Here is a 25,203-nt window from a genome sequence, read left to right on the forward strand (position 1 = left end):
TATCATCTGCAAATTTTGCCACCTCACTGTTTACCCCTTTTTCCAGATCATTTTTTAAGATGTTGATTAGGACTGTTCCCAGTACAGACCCCTGGGAGATCCCACTATTTACCTCTCGCTATTCTGAAAACTGACCGTTTATTTTTACCCTTTGTTTCCTATCTTTTAACCAGTTACCAATCCACGAGAGAACCTTCCCTCTATGACAGCTTAATGGGGAGTTCTTTAAATAGGGTTTATTAGATGGCCAAAAAGCCACAATTCAACAATCAAGAAATGAGACAACTTTGGCTAAAAGCACATCCTGGTTCAGTGGCAAAGTGAAAGCAGCAATTAGAAATAAAAAAAGCAACATATAACAAATGGAAAAAAGGAGAAATAGCTATCACTATAAATCAGAAGTTATGAAGTGTAGAAAGACAGGGAAAAATCTACAGCTGGGGGCGGCGGGGCTAGAGACAGTAAGGTGTTCTTTAAGTATATTAGGATCGGCCAGGACAGCAGCGGGTCTTCTGCCACTGCTAGGGCCCCGGGCTGGGATGCAGTGGAGTGGGAGGGCCTGCGTCCCCCCTGCCACCCAACTTGTGGGTGGCAGTCTCCCCCTCTCCCAGGCCTTTTGAGGCTTGGGCCTACTATTGTTGCTCAGCCCTGACTGAGGGCCTGAGCTCCTGACTCAGCGTTTGTTGCCCTGCCCTGACCTAGGGCCCGGGCTTAATACTTTGTACTCGTTTGTTGTTCAGTCCTGACTGAGGGCCTGAGCTCCTGACGTAGCATTATTGCCTGCCCTGAGCAGAGCCGGGCTTACCATGTTCTTCCGGTTACAGCAAGAGCTGCCGAGGGAGACCCCACGGCCGGACGAATTTCCCAAGCTCACCGGTGTGTAGAGAGCCGGTGTGGCTCCCCGCCGCCCCGGAAAGGGTTGAGCCCCGGCAAACTCTTGTACACGGGTATATATTGAATTCCAGTCCACATGGTGTTATGGAAAATAACACCTATGGAAAATAGGTCTCATCAAACAAACCTGAGTTGATTCTTTCAGAAGATTACAAGTTTGATTGATATAGGCAACTGTGTACGTGTAATAGATTTGGGCTTTAATAAGGCATTTGACTTACTACCACACAGGATTCTGATTTAAAAAAATAGCATTAAACAATGAGCACACATTAAGGGGACTAAAAAGTGACTAACGGGTCTTTAATAGGGAATCATCAACGGATGAAAGGAGTTTGCAGTGGGATCCACCAGAGGCCCAACATTAGTCAACATTTCATTAATGATCTGGAAGTCTATATAAAATCACTGCTGATCAGATTGGCAGATACCATGAAGATTGGTGCAATGGCAAATAAAGATGAGGATAGGACAGTCATACAGAGGGAAGTGGGCACCTTCCAACAAACTGCATTTTAATACAGCCAAATGCAAAGTTACGCATTCAGGAACAAAGAATGAAAGCCACATCCACAGAATGGAGGACTGTATCCTGGAAAGCAGCGACTCTGAGAAGGATTTAAGGAACACAGTGGACCAGCAATTCAACATGAGCTCCCAGGGGGAGGCTGTGGCAAAAAGGGCTAGTGCAATCGTTGGACAACTGTTTAGCGGTGCTTAGGATTTTCTGGGCAGCGGGGGGGGGGGGGGTGGGAGGAGGAGTGGAGATGCGGGGCTGCCCTGCTCCTGCCCCCTCTCCCAGCACTTCACACTTAGGACTTTCTGGGAGGGAGGGGCAGGAGCAGGGAAGCGCTGCATCTCTGCTCCTCTCCCTCCCTCCCAGAAAGTCCTAAGCGCTGCCAAACAGCTGGTTGGCAGCACTTAGGACTTTGGGGGGGGGGGGCGGAAAGAGGGATGTGGCATGCTCTGGAGAGGAGGTGGAGTGGGGGTGGGAAAAGGTGGGCCTGGAGCGGAGCGGGGCCAGGAAGAGGCGGGCCTGGAGCATTCCCGGCAAAATCCGAGCCTGTTCTCCAGGGAAGCTGCTGCTGCTGCTGCAAAGGTGCTTCCTAGCGTCCTTGCCTGCAGAGGGCTGTGCCTGTGTGGGGTAAGCCAGGGGTACTTCCCAACCACAGTACAGTACAGTACAATGCCTTTTGTCTGCCCCGAAAAAAATTCCTTGGAACCTAACTCCCCACATTTACATGAAATCTTATGGGACAATTGGATTCGTTTAAGACTGTTTCACTTAAAGTTGCATTTTTCAGGAACATAACTACAACGTTAAGTGAGGAGTTATTGTACTGCACCCTGTGCCAGTGTCCATATTTTTAAAAGGATTTTGAAAAATTGGGGAGGGTGCAGAAGAGAGCCATAAAAATTAGCTAAGGGTTGGAAAAAATGCCATACAGTGAGACACTTAAGAGCTCATTCTGGTTAGCTAAGTAAAAAGAAGATTAAGAGGTGATTTGATTTCAGAGAATAAGTACGTTCACATGAAGAACTCGCCAGACACTAAAGGGTTCTTTGATGTAGCGGAGAAAGACATAACAAAAACCAATGGCCAGAAGCTGAAGCCAGACAAATTCAAATTAGAAATAAGGCACAAATGTTTAACAGGGAGGAGGACTAAGCTCCGGAATGAATTGCCAAAGAAGAGGTAGAGCCTTAATTTCTTAAGGTCTTCAAATGAAGACTGGATGCCCTCTGGAAGATACGCTTTAGCCACACATAAAAGTTATTGGGCTCAATAGAGAGGGAACTGGGTGAGATGTAACAGCGTCTGATATATAGAAGCCCAGACTAGATGATCTAATGGTTTGGGCTGGCCTTAAAATGGATGAATCTCTATGAATTGTTAAACACTTCATACATGAACACGACACCAACAAGTACTCATCTTGCACATTTCTAGAGATCTGAAGATATGTAATCTTAACCGTTAGTGGCAGATTCACCAGTATACTCTGGCTGCTTTCTGCCACTCTGGAACAATGCAAAGCAACCAGTGTGTATGGGGCAGGTTAAACTGGGTTTACAGTTGCTCTGCATCTCCAGAGGAGCCCAAAGCAGTTGGAGTGTAGTGGGGAGTATGGCTTGGACTTTGTTTGAGCTATCCAGAATATTTTTTTCACATTTCATTCATATATTATACATTGCACGTACATTTCCAAGATATGAAACTGGAATTTTACTCTCTATATCACGGACTCCTTCAAACAATAGAACTGTATCATGCACATTAGCTGTACAGAACAGCTGGTGGTTAGTTGAATGATCTTTTATGGCGCAGTGGTTCCTTTTCAGAGCATCGTGAGCTGCCCCGTCTATATAATGACAATTAGACATAACACTTATTAATAACTTAGCTCAATTACAACTTTAGTTCTTCAACTGGAGCCTATCCAGGAGGTTTCAATACGTTTTAATGAGATGGACATTTTAAGAGTATGTTATTCTGTTAAGATCGTTCAGGATGAAGAATGAGCTGATAAAGTACAACATTTCTTAAACAGACCATTTACTTGTAAATTCTCAGAAAAAAAACTTATTCTGTCCACAAAGAATAAGTGCTGTAATTTTGGGGCTATATTCTTCCTACATAAACTGGTTGAATCCCTGCTTTAAGGGCAAAACTCAACTTTAAGTTAAGTTTTAACCATAACCAGTGCCTCCATATATACACATATAAGTGTGTATGTTGTGTGAGACATATATAGGGCTTCTGATTTTTAGTTTTAACTGAAAAACACCCCCAATATAAAACAACAAAAAGCAGTGCTTATCCCCCAAAACACCAGAAATGGTTACTTGTACCCAAAGACTTGTCTACATGGAGCAGTAGAATGGACTTCTATGGTGTGATCTCTAGAACACCCTAACATGCTGCATCTTACTTAGTTCATGTAGACCCTGCTGGTGTGCACTAAGGGTTCCCTAGTGCACTTTAAAATAGTACTGCAGCCATTAATATATTACTGTAATAAGTAAGGTATAAAATCGACATTATTCGTTACAATACACACAAAGAGCCCCAATTTTTGGACAAAACTCAAATTGCTAAAAACCTCCCCAAAGTGAAATTAATAATCCCCCCCAAAAAGAAGCCCTAGATAAAAGGGTGTGGAAGCATGTACACACACACACACACACTTTAGCTTCTAGGGGAAAAATCTTCTTTTGTAATTGAAACATTCTGCTGTGGTGCTGGACACTCAGAACACAATCCTATTGAGCTCTGACATAAATGCCAGATACTGCAACTAATACATCTAGTTCGGACTGTCCTAATGGAGTAAAATGCAAAAATAAACAAACAACAAAAATGGCCATTGGTAAATTAGAGTCGATTATTAAAACTCAACATTTAAAAGCAGTGGTAGTAAGCAGAGTAAAGTTTGTTTTGATTTATTAAATTTGAAAAGCACAAAGCTTCAAGCCTTTGAATAATTACAATGTCTCCTGGCTGTGCTCTACTTATTCCAGAAGAGGTTTTAGAGTATTTTCTGAACAGGTGATTTTCCTTATTAGTTTTTATGCTACAGCAAATAGAATGTATTTTAGAAGCAATATTATAAGCATTTCCTTGTTCATTTTATCTCATGGAATAACATTTCTAAAAGTAGACAAACAGATTTAAAAGAGAAAGCTGTTCCCTAATGTTGTGTGTGTATGCTGTTCTGTAGACCCCCTTTGTATTCATTTTACTTTCATAAGCCACACGAACAATTGAAACTATAATTGAAACTAATCAATTCTCTTAGCCAAGTGATGATCAAAATACAGAATGGAGTAGCAGGCTAAGAAGCATATATAAATATCAAAGCACAGGAATCAAATACTTTCCATAGCCAAAGAATGAAAAAAAAAAAAAACCCACAAAAAACCCCACTTCAATTATTCCTCTTCTCCTCTTGTGAGAGTGAATGGAATAATCATTTTACCAGGATGTTACAGTACAAACAAGGTGATAGCTCTTGTGAATGATGTGCTGGAATGTTGCTTTGGTTCTTGGCTTCCAGTTGCTTTTCAGTAAGTCTGAAAAAAGGCATTTAACGTCAGTAACCCCTAGTAACAGCAGCTCTGCTTTGTGACATCATAGCCCCACATCATACATTAAACAATGTTGAAGATTCTACAACATCCAACTCAAGAGAAGCAGGGCATCTCAGATGGCCACCATGGAATATGTAACAACAGGCTTCTGGCATACGTGATGCACAGTCAACTTCAACTTATGCATCACTTGTTGCCTCTGGCACCATGGATGATGCTGCAGTCCTTAAAAAGAGAGGCTACATCGTGGGGGGAAATTTGGGAGAAGGGTCTTACGCTAAAGTGAAATCTGCCTACTCCGATCGACTGAAATTTGATGTAGCAGTAAAGATCATAGACCGGAAAAAAGCTCCTCGTGACTTCCTGGAAAGATTTCTCCCCAGGGAAATAGAGATTTTGGCCAAAGTGAATCACTGCTCCGTGGTCAAGACCTATGAGATTTTTGAGACATCTGATGGCAAAGTCTACATCGTGATGGAGCTGGGTACAAAAGGAGACTTACTGGAGTTCATCAAGAGCAAAGGGGCTTTGGCTGAAGATGTAGCTCGCAAGATGTTTCGCCAGCTGTCTTCTGCCATCAAGTACTGCCACGATTTGGATATTGTTCACAGGGACTTGAAATGTGAGAACCTCCTTCTAGACAGAGACTTTAATATCAAACTGTCAGACTTTGGCTTTTCCAGACGACTGACTCGAGATGAAAATGGCAAAGTTATTCTCAGTAAAACCTTCTGTGGTTCTGCTGCATATGCAGCCCCTGAAGTGTTACAGGGCATTCCCTATCAGCCTAAGATTTATGACATATGGAGTCTGGGTGTCATTTTGTATATAATGGTCTGTGGATCAATGCCATATGACGACTCAAACATTAGAAAAATGCTAAAGATTCAGAAAGAACACAGAGTGCACTTTCCCAAGTCTAAAAACTTGACAGTTGAATGCAAAGATCTTATTTACCGCATGCTGCAGCCGGACGTGGCTCGGAGGTTGCACGTAGATGAGATTTTAAATCATATTTGGATGCAGACTCCAAAATCCAGAGTTCCTTCAGCAACTTCATTTGTAAATGAGGGAGAGTGTTCTCGGAATCTTGGCAAGTTGAAGTCAGAGCACAAACAGGAAATAGAACCTGTGGGGGAATCTAAGCCAGATAGAGCAGATTACAAAACTGATTCTAAAGTAGTGCCCAGATTGGAGGCAGTACCGGAAGCAGAGGATGCTGGTTCCGAGGAAGAGCAAGCAGAAGTTAATGACCTTACAGATGAAATGCAAAGAACAGCGATCACAAATGGCGATGACTAAAGAATAGCCACCTGCAAGAGTCGTTTGCATGGCTTCCGCGCAATTAATGAGTAAGACTATGAAGTTAGTTTTGAAAAACAAGAGCCCAGAACAGGAGAAAGTAAAGTCCATTCATAACAAGCAACTATTTTATAGCAATTCTATTAAATTTTCTTCTAACTTGGTAACCATGTTGCTGAATTGAAGGGTTAAATAGGGAGATAGATTTTCCAAGCCACCTAATAGATCTGTATGCCTCAGTGACATAAGGCCTATGGAGTACTGTCGAATGCTGAAAGAGCTGCGGTGAGTTAAGGTTTCTCATCACCATCTCATGCCCCTTTCACATCTGGGCATTAAGAGTGGCAGCTAGCCCTCTCCAAGCCAGTTCTGTTATGTGCATAGAAAAGAAATGGTCATTGTTTCCTTTCATAGCCCAGTGCCGCAGTGGTGCTGGAGTTACTGGGTATGGCAATTTCTCACCTCACTAAGATTTACTAAATATTCAATGCAGCAGCATCACAACAGCAGGTTTGGCAATTTTTTTTCTCCGTTTTCTGATGCAAAGAAATGGATTTTGCTAAACCATGTCACAGTGTAAATGGAGCGCTGCTATGCAATTGATTACAAGTGCTGATATGCTTACCCATAGGGAAAAGGCAAACTGCACGACTAAGACCCCTCGATTTGTCATATTCTAATAACAGGGAACTCTTATTGTTTATAAACGCAGCAAAGGGGACGCCCTCCCCTTACAAACCATAACTCGGCCTGGAAACGTGCCTCCTGTTAGAAGTAATACCTGAGATTCCTGTAACTCTAGATTTGCCTCACTTCACTTCAACTTTGTAAATTTGACAGCAGTGTGTCTAGCTAATCAATGTCTCCTGTTGTTTGTGAGAGACTCAGAGGCAGGTACTGGATTAATTCATGGAGGAGATGGAGCATTTTGAAATGTGATTGTAAAGGCATAAATTGGCTGGAGGGACTCAGGGGCAGCTGTAGAGTGTGAAACTACTTTGGATTCTTTTCTACCAGCTGCCCAACCTTCAAGTGACCGTGTCCCACTGAACTGTCCCATTTTATGAAACTTTCCAGTGTTACATTAACCATTTAGGAATAACCAGCCTTAACGTTCTTGGAAACCTGAGCAGGGAGAGAGATCCGGAACAATGTTAGCTTTTTCCTGGGCATTGCATGGGGCAAATCAGGTTCTGGTTAGCACCACGCCTGAAAGGTCAACTGCTGAGACCCCTTTCCACTGAAGGAGAGATTGCAAGTAGCCCCAGTCAGGGTTACAAAAGCTACACTGGACATGGTGCTCACTGCCCTACTAGGAAAGGACTCCCACTCCCACTGGGACAGCTTTGAAACCACACCAATAAAAACTGAATTACTGCTTGAGTTAACAGTAGTTTTTGCATATACTGTAAATAATTCCCTACAGTTCTACACCAATCCCTGCCCAGGGGATGCTATTACAAACATTCAGCCACCTTTGAGAAAAGCATAGCGATTGGTTAGAATACCTGAGAGAGCTAAATCTTTACTACAGTTTAGAAGCAGGGTTGGGGGAAGAGGGAAGTACCAGATCCCTACTAGCCCTCAGCAGCTACAAAAGTGATTGGGAGAGGGGCACAGCAGTGAGGTCCAGGACTCACTCCCCTGATCCCCTCCCCCAGCACAGACCCTGCCTGGGGAGAAGGAGAGAGTCCTGGCAATTACTGTGAGCCGCACTCCATGGGCACCAGTTATAGGCTCTATCGATTCTCAGGTGCTAGGTGTCAAATCACCATGAAGCATCACAGCCCTCTAGCTGCTGGAAGGGAGGAGTTTCCTCTTTTCCCTTTGCTGCAGCCTCCTGGTTGCTGTGAGCCACTGGGGGAGGTGTGTCTCCACTACTCCATATCCTCCTCCAGGCTGCTGAAGGAGCCAGGGAGAAGGAGGGATGAGAAGAGGTGTAGCTAGGGAACTTTCTAGGTCTTCCTTTCCCACCAATCACTCCAGCTCCTCACAGCCTTCCCAAACCACCACCACAAGAGTGTTCCGAACAGCAGCAGCTGTGAAACTGACCCCAGTCTTAATTTCATTCTGCTGCTGCAGGGCAGAGCTAGGGGCAGCACTGGCGCCATCTGCAGAGGGAGGAAGGTGATGCATTGTTTGCATTTGGTAAGCTCTCTTCACAACAGCTCACCAGAAATAATTTAGCAAGTGAAAGCTCATGTCTGCCAAAATTAACAGTTTATGCCCCTCTCCCTCACCAGAAAATGCTTCCATTCATTAAAGCAGATTTTTCTAACCCTGAATTGCAACATTAATACAAATATTTTTCTGTAGCTTTTAGAAACATCTCCCACCCCTACTTTCACTCTCTCCTCAAGCAAACCGTGCTAATGCATCTGCTCAGCACTTGTTGCCGTGGTGGTTATCCTCTGTCAGCTTGACGCTTCTACTGCCAAGCAGAGCAAGGCAGAAAACGCAGCTCACTAAAGTGACTGACTGGGGATCAGAGACTTTCAAGCTTGTAAGGAAAGTTCTGCTTTTAAAGAGAGAGAGAGAGAGAGACACACACACACACACACACACACACAGACTGGCCATTAACAACAAAAAATAGAATTTTTATACCTTGGAAAAGCCAAGTGATCTCGCCAATTCAACTACAGCCTGAGCCAATGGCCATTGAAGTCAATGAGAAGCTGACTACTGAAGTCAGTGGAAACTGGATCAGGACCATATGGAGCTGTGTTGTGGTTCCCTAAGCCACATCAGATGGACAAGGTGGCAGCTCTATTTGCAATGATTATATTTGAGACACACAAAAAAACAGGGAAGCATTCCTTGTAACCAGAGGCAGTGCGTAGCAATTTCCTAGTGCACAAGAAATTACAAAGGCTGCTGACTTTCCACTTTGACCCCCTCTATATCCTAAAAAACAAGGCCTCTGCACTTGAAAGGTGATGCCACAGCAATAGTAAATCTCACTGTCCCAGGCTGGCCTCTCCCTCAAATGACTGCATTCAATGTCAGAGCTTTGTAAAATGCCTGTGTGCTTCAGACCAAACACTGATGACTTGTTTTTTCTGCTCAGATTCTAAGTTTTCCGAAGTTCTTTATGACATCTACAACTTGCTGGGTATTTCAGATGCGCCCTCACATCCCTATCTCCTGCTGTACTTCACTGCAGGGCAAAAATACTCGCCACGTTTCTGGACTCTATCGAGGAGGGCAGACTAATAGAAAATGTGTGCACTGAAGGCTGCTCCCCTGTGTCCTCAAAGGACTAATGCTCGCCATGGGGCCTGTTGGACACTGAAGAGTGCAGTTTAAATGGATGGAAAGTTAGAGAGGCTTTCTGGTATTTTGGCTCTTTCTATGTAGAACTGGGATTGGAAGAGGAAAGAATACGGAGACTTGCCTACATCTCTTCTTTACTCAGCAGAACAGCATTTCAGCGGAATGCAAAGTCATAAGCAAGGAAGTTTCACACCTTGGTTCAGGCCTTAATACAAAGGCTCGCTACACTTTATAAATAGACACATCTGTACAGAAAGAGAGGCACTCAAATGCAGTCAGTAGGGTCAAGCTTTTTAAAAAACCGAGAAGAATTACAAAAAATATCCCAAACATTTCTGGCTATTTTCCAAAAGTCCACGCCCTTTTATGCTATTTCTGGAAGCGTCCTTGTCCCCTACCGATTCTGTGTAACACGTCCACATGGTACTAAGAGAAATTATACCACACTGGTAAATATTCTGCTTCCAAAACGCATGTCGCAGGCTGCTCCACTCTCGTTCTAGTAATGGCATGTCAAGTGTGGGAACTATGCACTACTCAAGGGCAGAAATGGTCCCAAATCCAGCAACTGTTCGATCACATTCTAGCAGCTTTAAGCAAATGCCCCTGGCTCCTGGCAAAGTATACTGCCCTCAGCTTGCACACAGCGCTGCACTGCCAATTATGCAGCCCCCTGCTGGTGAAGATGGTAGTCAGAAGAAATCAGATGCCTTTCGTCTTTTAGGGAGCTGCAGCAGGTTGTCGGTGATTGAAGCGGGATCTTGTGTTACTGGAGTCTCAGAGACAGTCCTAGGAGGTGGGGTGCTAGTGGGTGTGTGAGACCCTCCTGCTGGGGTCTTATATCCAGGGGTTCCTGGGTGTGCTGGAGAAGGGGTATAACTGGCTCGCAGGGCTTTGTCAGTGTATTTGCTCGCAGTCCTATTTACTAGTCGTTGCAATGCTGGTGACATAGCTGGACTCAGTCCTTTTGGAGTGAGGCTGCAATAGAAGCAGAGTAGTTTTAAAAAAAGCAAAAGGGCTTTTTAAATAAAAAGCGATGCTGTGTAGCAGAGTACACAGAGCACTGAATAGACAGCACCTGCCAGGCCCTGCAAACTCTGACTCGCACACTCCCTTCTCCTTCCACTCCTGCATCACTTGAATCATTCAGAGCACAGCTCAGGACAGAACCTGGCCATTCTGCTCTCCTGGCAGCAATGCCTGAACTCTCCCCCCTCACTTGTGTGGTTAAACCTCAGCCCCACTGTCCCTCTCTCTGATTAATAGCAGGAGCGCCTCATATGTGAGCAATGCTCCCTGGGCTTTTCTTTGGGTCCATTGAGTCCTCTCCGTCCCCACCACAAACAATCAAGGCCTGGAACTTCTCTGCCTTTTGTGATCAGTTGGGGGCACTTACCCTCCTGGAGCAAGGGCCGTTTGGCCTGGGAGGAAAGTTCCCAAAGTACATGCCTCTCCACCATACTGCCAACAGCCTTCTCCTAGAAACTGGGCTTATTCACATATAAAGTCTCTTCCCAGCTTGAATGTATCCATTCTTGCATCTCAAAGCCCCTCCTTCTCCTGATCCTTGTACTCCTTCTCCTAACCCAAATGCCTTTCCTCTATGCATGCTGGTTTAACTCTCTTACTAGACAGCACTTGCTATTCTCCCCCACTGCCAGGGACAGTTTACTATGGAGAAATCTCACTTGGCCAAGTTTTCCGTGACTCTTCTTAATGCTTCCTGTTTCTTTGCTCGGTTTTTAGCAGCCGCTTCATTGGCCATCTTGAGTCCTAACCGCTCTCTGCGCCCAGGCTCCAGGATCTGTAAATACACCAAACCAGGTAAGTCTCCAGGCTGCTAACCAGTCACATTCATAGCTGGAGTCCAACCCGTAAGGATCTACATTAAGGATGGGAGGGGAAGAGAACCCACTCTTGGCTTTGCTGCTATCTGGACAGCCAGAGGCAGTTGAAGATACAGCAGGATCTCCAAGCTGAAAATCTGTGTAAGAAAAGTGGTAAAACAGTAACTGCCTCCTTGGCTGAGCTGAACTCTGGCATTTCCTCCAGCTGTCTCCCCTGAACAAAATGGGTCACCTCTGTTTTACCTTAGCTCTCATCCAAGCCCCAATCACTGCTAAGTTCCGGGAAAACCAACCAACTGCACTGCCCAGGTCTGACAAAACAGAGACAGAAAAGTTCCACTGCTACCACCTCAGGAATCACATCCAAAGATCCTCACTGTCTCCAGGTAGGGAATGGGAGACGTCCTGCATCTAAGGTGAGATGCAACTAGTAGAGCCACACCACCTCCCCAAACCTCACTGGACTCAGATGTCTCAGCTGGTGGTGATGGGCCAGCAGGACGAAGCTGGAAGGAAGCCACCCAGCAGGGGGAAGTTTGATTTAAGGCTCCCTATCTACTTATCGATCAAATCACAAAAATGAGACACCCTCCTCTTCTCCAGACTCCTGGAGAACCCCAGAATATTCGACCCCCAACCTCAGGATGTCTGGGATGGACCATGAGCATTAGGTGGCTCATGGCCAGGCATTTTATCCAGCTAAACTCTACCCATAGGACCTAGATAGCCAGTACCACAGCCAAGTCATAACTCTTACAATAATCAATGTTAATCTATTAGTGACTCCTCCCCTACCCCGCCACCCCAGTCCATCCCCCCCAAAAATCTGAGTGATGAATTCTGACGTGGAATACCTTAAAGGCCGGTCCAGGTGTCCTGTCCACATACGGCGTTTCTGACCCATCTACTCGTAATGGGGTGCTCTCGATCTCACCCCACGTCATAAGAGGAGAGTCATTGACACCTAGCAACAAGTTAAGAAGCATCAGTCTGGAATGCAAAACATTTGTAGAGACGGCAACACGCAGCACATCTGCCCTAACACCGGGGCGGTCTTCTCCCCACAACAGTAAACAGAAGCTGGTTATGAAACAGCATAAATCACTGGTCACCCAATGGAACAGCCATTACTCCAGAGACAATCACACTCACTATAGGAAAGAGACACCATCCCTTTAACAATAGCTAGAGCTGCAGGGCAATTTCCCAGAGCCTGATCTGGTAGCTGGCTTGTCAAGATAAACAATAGGATCTTCCACCGAGCTGATTTCTGTTGTAGAGAAGATTTACACCACGGAAAGGATCTGCACTGAACATGCCAGCTGCAGGCTTTGCCAGGTGCTGGAAAGGATGCAAGGCTCCCCAGTCTTCAGTCCGAATGATGAAAAATAAATGGTTGCAGGAAGGTCAGCATAAGATCAGTTAGCACGCAGTAAAAACAGAGCCCATTAGATTCTGATTAAGTACCAGAGAGGTCATTATACAGAATCCACGATACAGATCTATTTGAAGGGAGAGAGAGAAAAAGCGGTAGGGCTGAGGGAGACTGGGAGTGGCGATAATGGATTGCAAAATGAACAGGAGCTTGCAATGCACTATGGATCACAGAGACTCTGTTTGAATCAGAATGGCACAAAACCCCAGCGTGTTGTTACTGGATCTATCCTAGTACAGGGGCTGCCCTTTGGATGAGATGGTGAATCATTACCATTCTGAACTGGCCTCAGCCACTGACACACTGGCTCCAAAACAGTCCCTTCCTCCCCATCACGCTCACAGATTTCCTTGGGTTTCTGACACCCTGCACTGGATGAAAAGAGACGGGCCCAAACTCAAGCACCGATGGCAGAAAACAAAGGCTGATTCAGACAGAATGAAACAATGAATTCCTCAAAGCCTGGGCAGAGGCTGTATTACCTGCCTAGAGAACTTCCTATCAGCCTCCACTGAGGCTGCCAAATCTCTCCTAAGGAGCTATCCAGATGGCAAACCACATCATTAATCCACCTACAACCTGCATTAGAGCCAGGCACCAAGTGCTCAGAAGAACTCTCTTACTTTGCTGAAAAGATCCCACACATTCAGGAAGGCTTCTCAACCAGCATGGATCCACTCCGCCTGCACCCATCAGCCCACCTGCATTCCCAGAGTTCAGGGCATTCACTCACCAAGAGGTTGTGGACACCCTAAAGGAGTCCCAGCACAAGACTTGTGAATCTGACCCACACTGCTGCAGGCTTGTTCGTGACTCTCTTTCACAACAGTGCCGCTCCTGACCAAAACAGCCAGAGCTTTATCCAGAGACAGAATCTGCCCTTCCTCCTTCAAATACAAAGCAGTCCTACCAACACTGAAGAAACTCACCCTGGATACTTCAGTCCTAGTCATCTTTCAGCCCGTGTCAAACCTCCCATTCCTGAGCAAGTTTACAAAGAAGCTAGCCAGAGACCAACTACTAGCTGAGGTTGACGGTCTAGACCCGGCACAATCCGTATTCACGCCAGGATACAAAACTGAAACTGCTTTAGTGGTTCTGCTGGATGATCTCCTGCTGTCGCTGGCTAGAGGGCAGAGAGACTCCATTCTCCTCCTCCTGAACTTCTCTGCAGTGTTCAACACCGTTGACCATGAGATGCTATGATCTCACCTGAGAGGGGTGGCAGGAGTGCAAGGTAATGTGCTAAAATGGTCTCAGTCCTTCCTGGAGGAATGCACCCAAAGAGTAGTGAAGGGAAACTGCACCTCCACTACTAGACCCCTCACTTGTGGGTTCTACAAAGATCAATTCTCTCTCCAGGCCTTCTCAATATCGACATGCAGCCACTAGGTGAACTGCTCAATCGACATGGACTCAAGTGCCACTAACATGCAGAAGACTCACAGCTCTCCCTATCCTTCACATCACATGTCCACATCACTAGCACCACGATAGCCCAGTGCTTGGCTGAGATCAGCTCATGGACGAAGAACAGCTGGCAGAACCTGAACAAAACACAGGTGATGCTGCTGGGCAGAGAAAGGGATTTTGAGGAGTTTGCAGCCACGGTGCAATCTCCTTTGATTGATGCAAAATTGGTCACGTCAGTCCACAGTCTAGGAAGACTCTTGGATTCCTCACTGACTCTGAACTCTCACATAGCAACAGCTGCGAGTAATGCTTTCTATCCTCTCTAGTTGGTTAGGACGCTCTGTACCATCCTGGCAGCCGAAGACCCACCCTCAGTTATTCATGTCTTCATCACTGCTCGGCAGGACTACAGCAACGTGATATACCTGGGCATGAAACCGAAACTCCAGCTAGGACAAAACACTGCAGCACGTCTCCTCAGCAGCACAGGTTGCTGCAAGCACATCGCACCTGTCCTCCGCTCTCTACACTGGCTTCCCATAGAATAGTCGATCAAGTTCAAGGTCTCAGACCATATCTTCAAACCGCACCATTGCCTGGGTCCAGCTGATCTAAAAGCCCGTCTAAAGCTCCAGGCCAAAGCCCGTGGTGGACAGCTTCACTGCTCTGGCACAAGGGAACTCTGCACAACACGGGTAAAGCTTGTCGGTGCAGGAGACGGAGCCTTCTCCAGGGGTGGCCCAAGACTGTGGAATGAATTCCCTCCAGAGCCGAGGACTATCACAAACCTCCCCACTTTCCACTTCAAGTGCAAGGCGCATTCCTTTGACGTGCCTGCTCCAATATAAGCACTTAGCAACCAGTATATTATTTATTTAACCATTAAAAACTGAAGGGAAAAAAAAAAAGACAAGACAAAAAGCCCTCCCAAAACATGACATTCCCCCACACACTTCTCCCTCTGGGAAGAGGACGACAGAATAAACAACACATGACAGATGTGCTTAATGCGCTACTGGAAGGCACTCAGCTACTTTAGTGATGAGTACTGTATAAAAAAAAAATCTATATAGAATAGAACTGCTCGCGCGGGGAGAGAGGAGGGCAGTAAATGTCTGTGAAATGCTTTGAGATCCTTGGATATAGGCACTAGAGGACAATCACCACCAGAAAGTTACAAGTGCCGTGCTCCCCTCAGAGTTCCTATAAGCCTTTCCTAGGATGATTTAATCCATTCAGCCCGAGTCCAGCGAAGCAGCATACAACTCTCAGAGCCTCCCGAGCCCAGCATCGTTTCGGTCTTTGGACTGAGATTTAACAGAACACTAAGTTGGCATATTCTCTACCCCAGAGACCCATTGGCTCAGCAGACATATAGAATGGAAGTCAAAGAGCAAAAAAGTCTCCTCTTACCAGGGGCAGGAGAGGGGGTGGCCACAAATCCATATCCATTCACTTTTGGAGACTCCTGGGGGATCAGCTCCTTCCCATCTGGCCCTACTTTGCCCTGTTTGTACTAGAACAGAAAAGTTGGCATCAATTAGGCGCATTCACCACGTTCAATTCTCATAGCTCATGCACCTCTCCCCAATTAAGGGTATTTCGGTCACAAGCCTGTCCTGTCTGTAAACCAACCTGGGCATTGAGGGCTGCTGCCTGCTGGAGCTGGGATTTGCTCACAGCTTGGCTGAATGGATCTCTCAGAAAGCGGGTGTTTCTATGGACAACTTCTCGAGGCTTCTTAAACACATCATCCTCATCGGGCACACCTGGAATGGCAAGCAAAGGCATCAAGGAAAGGGCTGAGGGCCCACTAACGGGCAGGCTGGCCTAAAGCCCCAAACAAACACACAATCTCAGTGGTCAGTACACAGTTCTGCAAGACGCAATGTACAGATGAAATTATATTTTGCCGTTTCCACCCATTTAAAATAAAGTTCACACTAATGCAGTTAGGTGTCTAACCTACCGCCTGAAAAACAAGGACAAATCAAGGCTACATTAGAAAAGCAGGATACACACAAGAGTTCCCATATTTCACATGAAGGCTATTTACCATGCATTCATAGCCAAAAAAGGCATCTAGGCCCAGTCTGGGTTTGTTAAAGGATCCCATTGCCTTTTAGACAGCAGCCAAGGGACCAGCAAACCCCACGTATACAGAGCTGAGTAGGACGGTAGGAGGAAAGAGGGGAACTGAAAGTGCTCATTAACAAGGCAAACCCAATAGAAAGGAGCTAGGACTCCTGAAAACAAACACCCACTGCAGTGTGGGGAATGAGCGACAGGATGACAAATGGCAGCCCGGGCGAAACGACGCAGAAATGACGTGGGAAAGAATGAAACTGATCAGATCCCCGCCTTGCAGAAGGAAAAGCTGCAAAGTGCAATCTTACCACAGTGACAGCAAGTCAGACACCCGAACAAGCGTTGGGGAAAGCAAAGCTGAAATGCAGGTGCTGTGTGGCATCCGCCCACCTGAACTAGTGCATGTTTCCAAATCTGCTGATGCCTCTGAAGGAGACAGTTTGCTTTACCTGCTGGGTAATACATCAGGGAATTCTGAGCCTTGTACTCCCAGGTCTCCACGCCAGCTTTCCCGCTCTCTAGTGCCTGCTGCTCTGCTGAGGGAAGCGCCAGATTCTCAAGTCGTCGCTGGAATCAAATTTAAAACAAAGCCTGAATTTCAGATTCTCATTTCAGACTGAAAAATCAGCTTGATAATTCATCTCCTTGTTGCTCTGCTTTTCATCTCTTACTTCTTCTGTCTTTCAGAGGAGAGCAGTTCAGAGATTGGATTTATTTGAAGAGACCAGATACAACTGCTATACAATAAGATATGAAGTTTAAAGGAAGAGGTACAAATATTAGCCCTGGAATGGCTTCTTGCATTTCTGTATCGCTCTTCTGTACCCTAGGCTGACTCAATCACTGCGTTTTGAGAATGCTACTCTGGTGTCGGCCTTTTAACTTTGGTATCAGATATTTTGAGTGGACAGGATGTATACACAAAAAAAGTGCACTTTATTATAGAATCTTTGTAAACTTAAATTACACAAAGCTCTTTGAGATTAAATGCTGAGCAGTCCTCTAGAAATACTGACAGCAGAGCTCCCAGTAACAGCTTCCCTCTCCCCAAGTCCCATAAAACTTTATTAACTAGACAAGACACTTTTTCAGTGCTTCCTGTCATATTTAACACACTTCATATCAGCAACACAGAGGATTCTGAATGCCAATACTTGAAAAAGAACCGGAATCCGTCTGCCAAAGAATAAGGCATTGACAGATGAATACGAAGAGCAGTTCAACAACTCGCTAAGGGATGTTGCCAAGAATTCTGACACTTGCACTTAGACAGTGCTTCACATTTTCAAAGCTCTGTATAACATATATCCTCAACACCCCTGATGTACGTCAATATTCTCCCCAGGCTATAGATAGGAAAAACAGGAGCACAAAGGGGTTTAGTGAGTTGTCAAATACTACAGCAAGTTGGGGCAGAGCCAGGATTAAACTCCGGAGTTGCTAGCTCACTAGCTAGATCTCACTGCATCACACACACACAACTCAAAAGCAAGCAGTCAGTGTTGTGTCCTTGATGCATCAGTCTGAATAATTCAACAGTCACATCTCTAGAGACAAGGAACAATCACAATGGGTTCAAGTGGGACTCAACAATAGAAGGGAACTTAATACTCTCTCCTCTCCCTGTCAAAGGCAAGGGAAGAAACCAGAAATCATCTTTCTCCCTCATTTGGTTAAACAGAAGCCAGCCCATGTCCACAGTACTATGTTAGAAAAGCTCAGCTTTCAGGAGCCATTTCCCTACCTGGGCAAACTCCTCTTCTGCTTCGTACAGCCAAGAATGCCTGGCCTTTTCCTTCTCTTTGGCCACTTCCATGATCTGCTCAAATGAAGCATTATCTTCACTGGTGTGTTTTATTAAGAAGCTGTCCAGGCTGGGAAGAATATCCTTACTCTGTTCTTTCTCCACTTCTCCTAGAGAGATGAGGGAATAAGTCTGACGAAGGGGTTCACACTCCCCTTTCTGTAATGAGCAATGCCTGGTTATTAATCCCCCATGCAGGTATTTTCCCCCACTGGTCCACTCTTAACTTGAGCATTGATGAGGAATCTGTATCTAAAATGAAAGTACATATGAAGTACAGAGTAGTAGTAGCATTGACTTGACTTACTGAAGGATCAGTGACACTTTTCAACACCCATCCCAGTTAGGATCACTCGTTTATTCACATTAAAGGACAATTCAGACGTAGTTTGCTGCCAGATGACAAGTCCGTGTTCATACTGTCCTGTACATGAATAGCTGTGCTCTTACCATCTTGCCCACAGGCAGAAACCCTTTTCTTGGGAAGCAATGAAGCTCTCACATCAGAACCGGTTACTGATCCATGCAGACCCACATCCCACTCAACCTGTGATGGAGTTTCACTTAGAGCAGATATTAGACGGGGCCACTTTAGTGGAAGGTTAACACCTGATAACATCCACAGTAGTATTTCCCCTCCTGCTGGAGAACCCAAATAAAAAGGATAGCCCCTTCCCTACCTTCCTCCGCAGCTTTGAGCCCAATCTTGGGTTTGTTCAACAAGGAAGAGGTGCCTGGGTGCACTTCGGGTGTTTCAAATGTGGCTGGAGTAACATCTGCACCAGAGAAATAAAATCCCAGCATGTTACACAAAACTGGGGAGCAGAACATCATCATGTTACCCCTAGTGGATAAGCAAGAAGCTGCAGCCTCTTCGGGGGACCTGTCTGCCAGCTCTCATTAGTCTTAGGTGACCTAAAGATTGTGACTAAGAGGGAGGAATTCTTTAACTAGAGTTAGGGCAGGGTTTAAAACGATTTCTGTGTAAATCGGTTCCAACCACTGATGAAGTTTCTGCACAACTAGAAAATTGGTCCTACTGCTGCTGGGCACCAATGGCAAGATTCCCATTTATTTCAGTGCGGTGGGGGAGGGGAGACAGAGACTACATTCTAAGCATTCTTTATTTTATCTGAAACAATGACAAATAAAAGCAGGCAATGATTTGTGTTTCATGCCAGCCCTCACTCAGGGCAATGCCAGGGACTGCCAGTCGCAAACGGCAACACCAATACCACGGGAAGGGAACCCATTCAATGGTACATGTCCTCCACCACAAAGTGGCAAGTTCCCACTAGTGCAGCAGCTGCCCCTTTGCGAGCAAACACCCCAACTCCATAGCAAGAAGTCAACCAGGGGCTGAGTTTTACTGTGGGGAAGCCTGTGAATTACCCAGCATGAGAGTTACAGGCCGACATGGGAAACAGCACCTAAAACCAGACTGAAGGAGGGAGGGAGGGAAATTAACCCAAAAGGAGGGGAACCCCCCTCTCCCCCACAAGCTCTGTAAATGGCATCCTCACTTAACTGAAATGACTGGGACACAAACAGATTTTGTGCAATGGATCTAAAATAAATAAACAAGTTGCACATGTATTCTGACCAGCACATATTTCTTGCCTACGAGCGTCTTCACAGCAGCTTACAGTGAGACTTGGTGTTTGCTGGCATACTTTGCGACTGCACATCCCTCGGTTCATTGCGTGCTGCTTCCTTGAGCGCTTACTGATGCTAAACAAGTTCTTACCTTAAAATGCTTTTAAAACGTTTTAAAGCTTGTACTAGGGTTATTTTTAAGAACAATTCCTGATATAGAAGCCGGTATCAACCAGTACAGTGGAGGCCTACGACATGAATCTCTGATAATCAGGTCATCTATTTCCACTAGAGTGTGTTAATTAAGAGGATACCCCATTGTATTAAATAAAGCTTCATAGCAGGATTCAGAAGAGGGCTTGACATAGCAAGACTATCTGGAATTATAATAGTAAGGGTTAAAGAGACAGCCGAGAGTTTCCAAAGAGATGTAACACCTCACGTTTCAGAGCATAAGGTGAGCTCTAACAAATGGGAGTTAAGAAGAAGTTTTCCAATGGGCCGTTTATTTTATAACCGCCCCTCTGCATGGTTTCTTGTACCCTTCCTCTATAGCAGCTGATACCAGCCACTATCAATACACCATTGTGTCATCCAGGCTGGTAACTCCCGTGCAATCACTACTTTTCCATAATTAGATCAGAAGGCAGATACAAGATTAGATTCTGTGCCTTAAATAAGTTGGGTTCTCAGTCACTCAACACCACAACAATGTACCTTGCTAGCATAAAACAGTCCATAAAAGTGAGAAAAAGACAGTAGCGCTTCATATATTTTACTTTATGACACACAGCCACACTAATAGCCCGACCATGAAATCAGCCACTGAAGCGCCAGCCCTTACATGGTGCAGGTGACTCCCTGGACCATTTCCCCAATGAGGAGCCAAATTTGATAGCGATTTGTCTCATCTTCTCTAAGTCGCCACTTTCTTCAGCCTCCAAGTATTCCTTCTGAGCACGTAACTTCTCAACATCAGGAAAGAAATCCCTCTGAATAATTTTCTCCAAACTCTATAGTTAAAAAAAAAAAGAGAACAAACGATTCTAAGCATACCTGGCAAGCAAGAAAAAACAAGATCAGTTTGGGGAAGCTTTCTTGGAAGGGGATAAGGATTTAGGGTTCCATGAAAGGCCTTGATTGACTGCAATGCATGACTAATACTGAAGTCCTATTTATCCACAAGAGGTACCACAGATGCACAAACAATACCAGTGCTGGCTTCCCCGACACTGCCCCAGCAGCAGGCCCGACTATGATCTAGAGTAGTGGTTCCCAAACTTTATTTGCTGAGTCCCCCTGCGGAGATTCATGTTCCATGCATGCCCCCCTCTTTCTAAGGGGGACATGGGGACCTAACACCCATGGGGGCCCAAACTCACCTTGCAGCAGTTGGGCAGTCTTGGCTCCCAGGACCTGGCTCCCGCCCTGTCTCACTCCCACCCACAGGAGAAGCAAATGGGCTGCAGTGAGGAGGCAGGGTCAGGAGTGGAGCAGAAGGCTGCATTCCTTTAATCCTGTCTCTTCTGACCCCAGCCCTGTCTGTTTCCCCTGGGCAAGATCTGTCCAGAAAGGGAAGTGGACGGGCACTGTGTCCTGGGACCACAGTCAGGAAGTGGCTCTGTCCAGCAAGAGTCAATACTTACGAGGTGCAGCCTTCAGCTCCCCGCTGGCCTCCCCAGCAGAGGAGGGTATCTGCCAGGTGATAGCTGAAGTAGTTGGCATGTGAGACAGGCAGGGAGTCTGGTCCCAGCATCTGAAACCACCCACACAGACCTCTCTCCGCCTCCCGTACCGGACAGAGCCCCTCCTGACTCCAGCCCTACAGTGCAGCCCCATCTGTTCCTCACACACCCCTGATAACCTCATCGCACACGCGTGGTGGGGTGCACAGTTGGGGAATCTCTGATCTAGATGGATCAGCTCTAAGAGTGAGAGAGATTAATCACCATCACCCTTCAATCCTTGGCATCTTTGCTGAGACCGCTTAAGGGTGCCAATTAGCGTTAAACACGAGGGTGGCATTGTGAAGCAGACGTCTGTTCACTAGGAAATGGATGGAACCCAACTCATTTAAAATAGGCCACTAACGATCTATCAGAGTGTATGTCTCTGCTGGGTATGTCTTTGCTGCAATCGAAGGCATGATCACAACTTGGGTAGACATACATGCTAGCTTTCATCTAGCTAGCACGGCTAAAAATAGCAATAAAGATACAGTGACACAGAGTTTGGCCCTGGCTGGGCAAGCCCACCCAGAACCTCAGATATGCGCTTGCCTTGCTAGCCCGAGCCAGGGTCCCTGCCGCCACATCTCCACAGCTGTACTAGCTAAACTAAGGCTAGTGCCTGTACGCCAATCTGCATTCACACCTACCCTTTGTTGCATCTTATCTGGCCCTGGCTAGTAGTGTAACAACCCAAGATGAAAGGTCCACATACTGTTAACGATCCAACCTGACCCATTTGGCCCTCTTGGGCTGATTTTTCTGCCCTTTCGCAAAATGTTGTTACATACAGCACCTTTCATTTTGAAGGATCCCAAAATACTCTGCGAAAAACATTTATAAACATATATTGTACAGGTGTCACATTATACAGTGCTGAAACACAGCCAGCTCTGGAGCAAAATCCAGCAACTGCAGAGCAGTGCACTTGCACTGTAATGTTACACTGCAATCTGGGACAGGAAACAAAGAATTATGGCCACTATAATTAAAAAGTATCAGAGGGGAGCTGTGTTAGTCTGTATCCACAAAAACAACTCGGAGTCCGGTGTAGGGTGACCAGATGTCCCGATTTTATAGGGATAGTCCCGATTTTTGGGTCTTTTTCTTATATAGGCTCCTAGTACTCCACACCCACTGTCCCGATTTTCACATTTGTTGTCTGGTCATCCTAGTCCGGTGGCACCTTAAAGGGTGTCATAAGGAGGAGGGAGAAAACTTGTTCACTTTAGCCTCTAAGGATAGAACAAGAAGCAATGGGTTTAAACTGCAGCAAGGGAGGTCTAGGTTGGACATTAGGAAAAAGTTCCTAACTGTCAGGGTGGTTAAACACTGGAATAAATTGCCTAGGGAGGTTGTGGAATCTCCATCTCTGGAGATATTTAAGAGTAGGTTAGATAAATGTCTATCAGGGATGGTCTAGACAGTATTTGGTCCTGCCATGCGGGCAGTTGACTGGACTCGATGACCTCTCGAGGTCCGTTCCAGTCCTAGAATCTATGAATCTATGAATTAACAGATTTATTTGGGCATAAGCTTTAGTGGGTAAAAAAACCCCAAATAAATATGTTAGTCTTTAAGGTGCCACCAGACTCCTTGTTCTTTTTATAATTAAAAAGAGATTGGGGGAAAAAATATTCCCCTTCATTTTTCCTCTTTGTTTATTGTGTATTAGGCAGCACCTTGTACACCGTCAGTTTCCCCCTTCCCTGTGTGGTCAGTGTTTTCCCCAGCTGGTCGGATGGGTTCTCCACCCAGAAGCAGGGTTGATAACAGTTTTAAACACAGAACAGTGGGGCTGTATAGCCACCCACGTTGGCACAGACGGGTTGGCGTGGCTAGGGTGTCTGAAACCACTTTCCCCCTTGTTCTAACAATGTTCTGGGCAATGCTGAGTGGTCAGGGCCCCTTTTGGGGAGAGGCACAAAGCGTGGCTCCCTGGACCGTAGGTTTGAGACACAGTGGGGGACCCGATCGGGGTAGGGGGGGCAGGGGAGATATCACTCGCTATGCCAGCCTGTCCCCCCCCCCCCCCCATGAATAGCACAAGCTGGGGCTGCCTAGCAAGGAAAAGCAGGTAGGACCCAACTCCCACTGATCCTCGGACCCCATCTGCAGTGACCGACCACTCCCCCCCACCCCACCCCCAGACAGCCCCGGCCTCCCCCTCAGACAGCCCCCCCTTTGCCTCCCCCCCAGACAGGCCCCCTTTGCCTCCCACACAGACAGCCCCGGCCTCCCTCCTCCCAGACAGCCCCCCCTTTGCCTCCCCCACAGACAGTCCCAGCCTCCCCCCTCCACCCAGACAGTCCCGGCCTCCCTCCCCACCCCCAGACAGCCCCGCCCTCCCCCTCAGACAGCCCCCCCTTAGCCTCCCCCCCAGACAGCCCCGGCCTCCCTCCCCAACCTCCCCCGCCCGATCACCTCGATGTAGCTCTCCTCGTCCAGGATCCTCTTACGGCGCTTGGGGGGCTCCTGGGCCGCTTCCCGCAGCACAGCCACGGCGGCCCCGTCGGCCTGTAGGGGCACCAGCGCCAGGGGTGAGGCAGCGGCGGTGACGGGAGCCCCCGGCTCCTCCATGGCGCCAGGCCGAGGATCGCTGTCAGCCAGGCCAAGGGGCGTCCGCGGTTTCTCGGGGCAGGAGCCGACACGGCCAGAATCGAGGAAGGGTGAGGGGGTGGCTTGACCCTTCCCAGCCACCGTCGCACCGCGCTGCTGGTCGGGACTTGTAGTTTTCTTTTAGCGCACTAGTCCCGATTCCAGGCGCTAGCAGCGCCGCCGAGAGGAGCCTGGAAAGCCTAGAGCGGCGGGCTAACGGGAAACCACAGAGAGCGGCTAGAGCGTCCCAAAGGGAGAGCGCTCTCCCTGCCGGCAAGGAGGAAGAAGTGCGACTAAGGGCGCATGCGCGTTGGGGAGGAGCGCCCGTGAGCAGGGGGCCTACCCTCCCTTGGCTTGACAGCAGCTCAACGTTCCAGAGGGGACCTTGCCTTGGGTCTGGGTCACAGGGCAATGGGCGGGAGCGGGAGGCTTTATTTAAAGGCCTCCCGGAGACTGATACCAGACTAAGCACGATGCTGACTACAGTGATGCGCTGCCTGATTTGCAGAGTTGATTTATGGAGTCTATAGCTTCTCTACAGCGGGGCTGCAAATATTAATCCTAGAATGCACTTATTTCTGAACACTAGAAAGCCCTTTACCGCAGTGACTGGCACACACACGGGGGTTTCCGGCCAGAAACACACAATTGAAAGTAAACGTAACACAGTCGTATATTTATTTCTGTACTGTCGTTGTAAGTCACAGATGGCAGGAACTACTGCACTGATGCTAAATACCCAGGCAGGGCAGAATTCAATTTGTACTTTTTTCATAATTTTGATGGAGAATTTCAATGTTTATTTTTAAACCTGTTCTCTATTTTTATCCATTTAAATTTCCACAGTTACACAAAATTATGGTTTTAGGCTATTTTATTTGGATCGATTTACATTTTCACAGCTGCAAGGAAGCCTGAAGGGTCAAACAATCATTATTTATTGAGAGAAGACACTGAGATATACAAAGTTAAAACTTTACAACCGTTAAAACACAAATTGTCCGCATCACATGTCAAAATATACAAAGTAAATATTTTTAAATTAAACAAATTCTCAGGCAGCATTTTCATTCACTTTATCCATCTGTAAATTTTGATTATTATCAATGGATATATTTTTTCATTGATTTG

At 46.5% G+C, this 25,203-nt stretch overlaps 2 protein-coding genes across 2 annotated transcripts; one reads left to right on the forward strand and one right to left on the reverse strand.

Annotated features, from left to right (window-relative positions):
• The first annotated feature begins 4,328 nt into the window (after positions 1 to 4,328).
• LOC101952265 (testis-specific serine/threonine-protein kinase 2) lies at positions 4,329 to 9,852 on the forward strand. Its single transcript, XM_065568374.1, has one exon. The coding sequence runs from the start codon at positions 5,194 to 5,196 to the stop codon at positions 6,286 to 6,288; it is 1,095 nt and encodes a 364-aa protein (XP_065424446.1). The 5' UTR covers positions 4,329 to 5,193; the 3' UTR covers positions 6,289 to 9,852.
• Positions 9,682 to 24,265, reverse strand: ESS2 (ess-2 splicing factor homolog). The gene is made up of 10 exons (XM_008168776.4): positions 23,899 to 24,265; positions 20,592 to 20,760; positions 18,832 to 18,927; positions 18,092 to 18,261; positions 16,797 to 16,914; positions 15,895 to 16,028; positions 15,673 to 15,775; positions 12,266 to 12,375; positions 11,253 to 11,368; positions 9,682 to 10,542 (listed from the first exon to the last, which is right to left on the reverse strand). Exons 1-10 carry the CDS (start codon positions 24,052 to 24,054, stop codon positions 10,257 to 10,259), a joined length of 1,458 nt encoding a protein of 485 aa, XP_008166998.1. The 5' UTR covers positions 24,055 to 24,265; the 3' UTR covers positions 9,682 to 10,256.
• Positions 24,266 to 25,203: the final 938 nt, after the last annotated feature.

The sequence above is a fragment of the Chrysemys picta genome, chromosome 15 (assembly GCF_011386835.1).
Source record: "Chrysemys picta bellii isolate R12L10 chromosome 15, ASM1138683v2, whole genome shotgun sequence".
NCBI classification, from domain to species: Eukaryota; Metazoa; Chordata; order Testudines; family Emydidae; genus Chrysemys; species Chrysemys picta.

What these genes read in the sequence shown, in the direction of transcription:
- LOC101952265 (XM_065568374.1), top strand. Translation starts at nt 5,194, where the DNA reads ATGGATGATGCTGCAGTCCTTAAAAAGAGAGGCTACATCGTGGGGGGA.
- ESS2 (XM_008168776.4), bottom strand. Translation starts at nt 24,054, where the DNA reads ATGGAGGAGCCGGGGGCTCCCGTCACCGCCGCTGCCTCACCCCTGGCG. An exon ending in ACGAGGAGAGCTACATCGAG is followed by an intron (nt 20,761 to 23,898) that starts GTGATCGGGCGG and finishes TTTTAACTATAG; the next exon opens with AGTTTGGAGAAAATTATTCA. An exon ending in GTCACGGAAAACTTGGCCAA is followed by an intron (nt 10,543 to 11,252) that starts GTGAGATTTCTC and finishes CTTCTATTGCAG; the next exon opens with CCTCACTCCAAAAGGACTGA.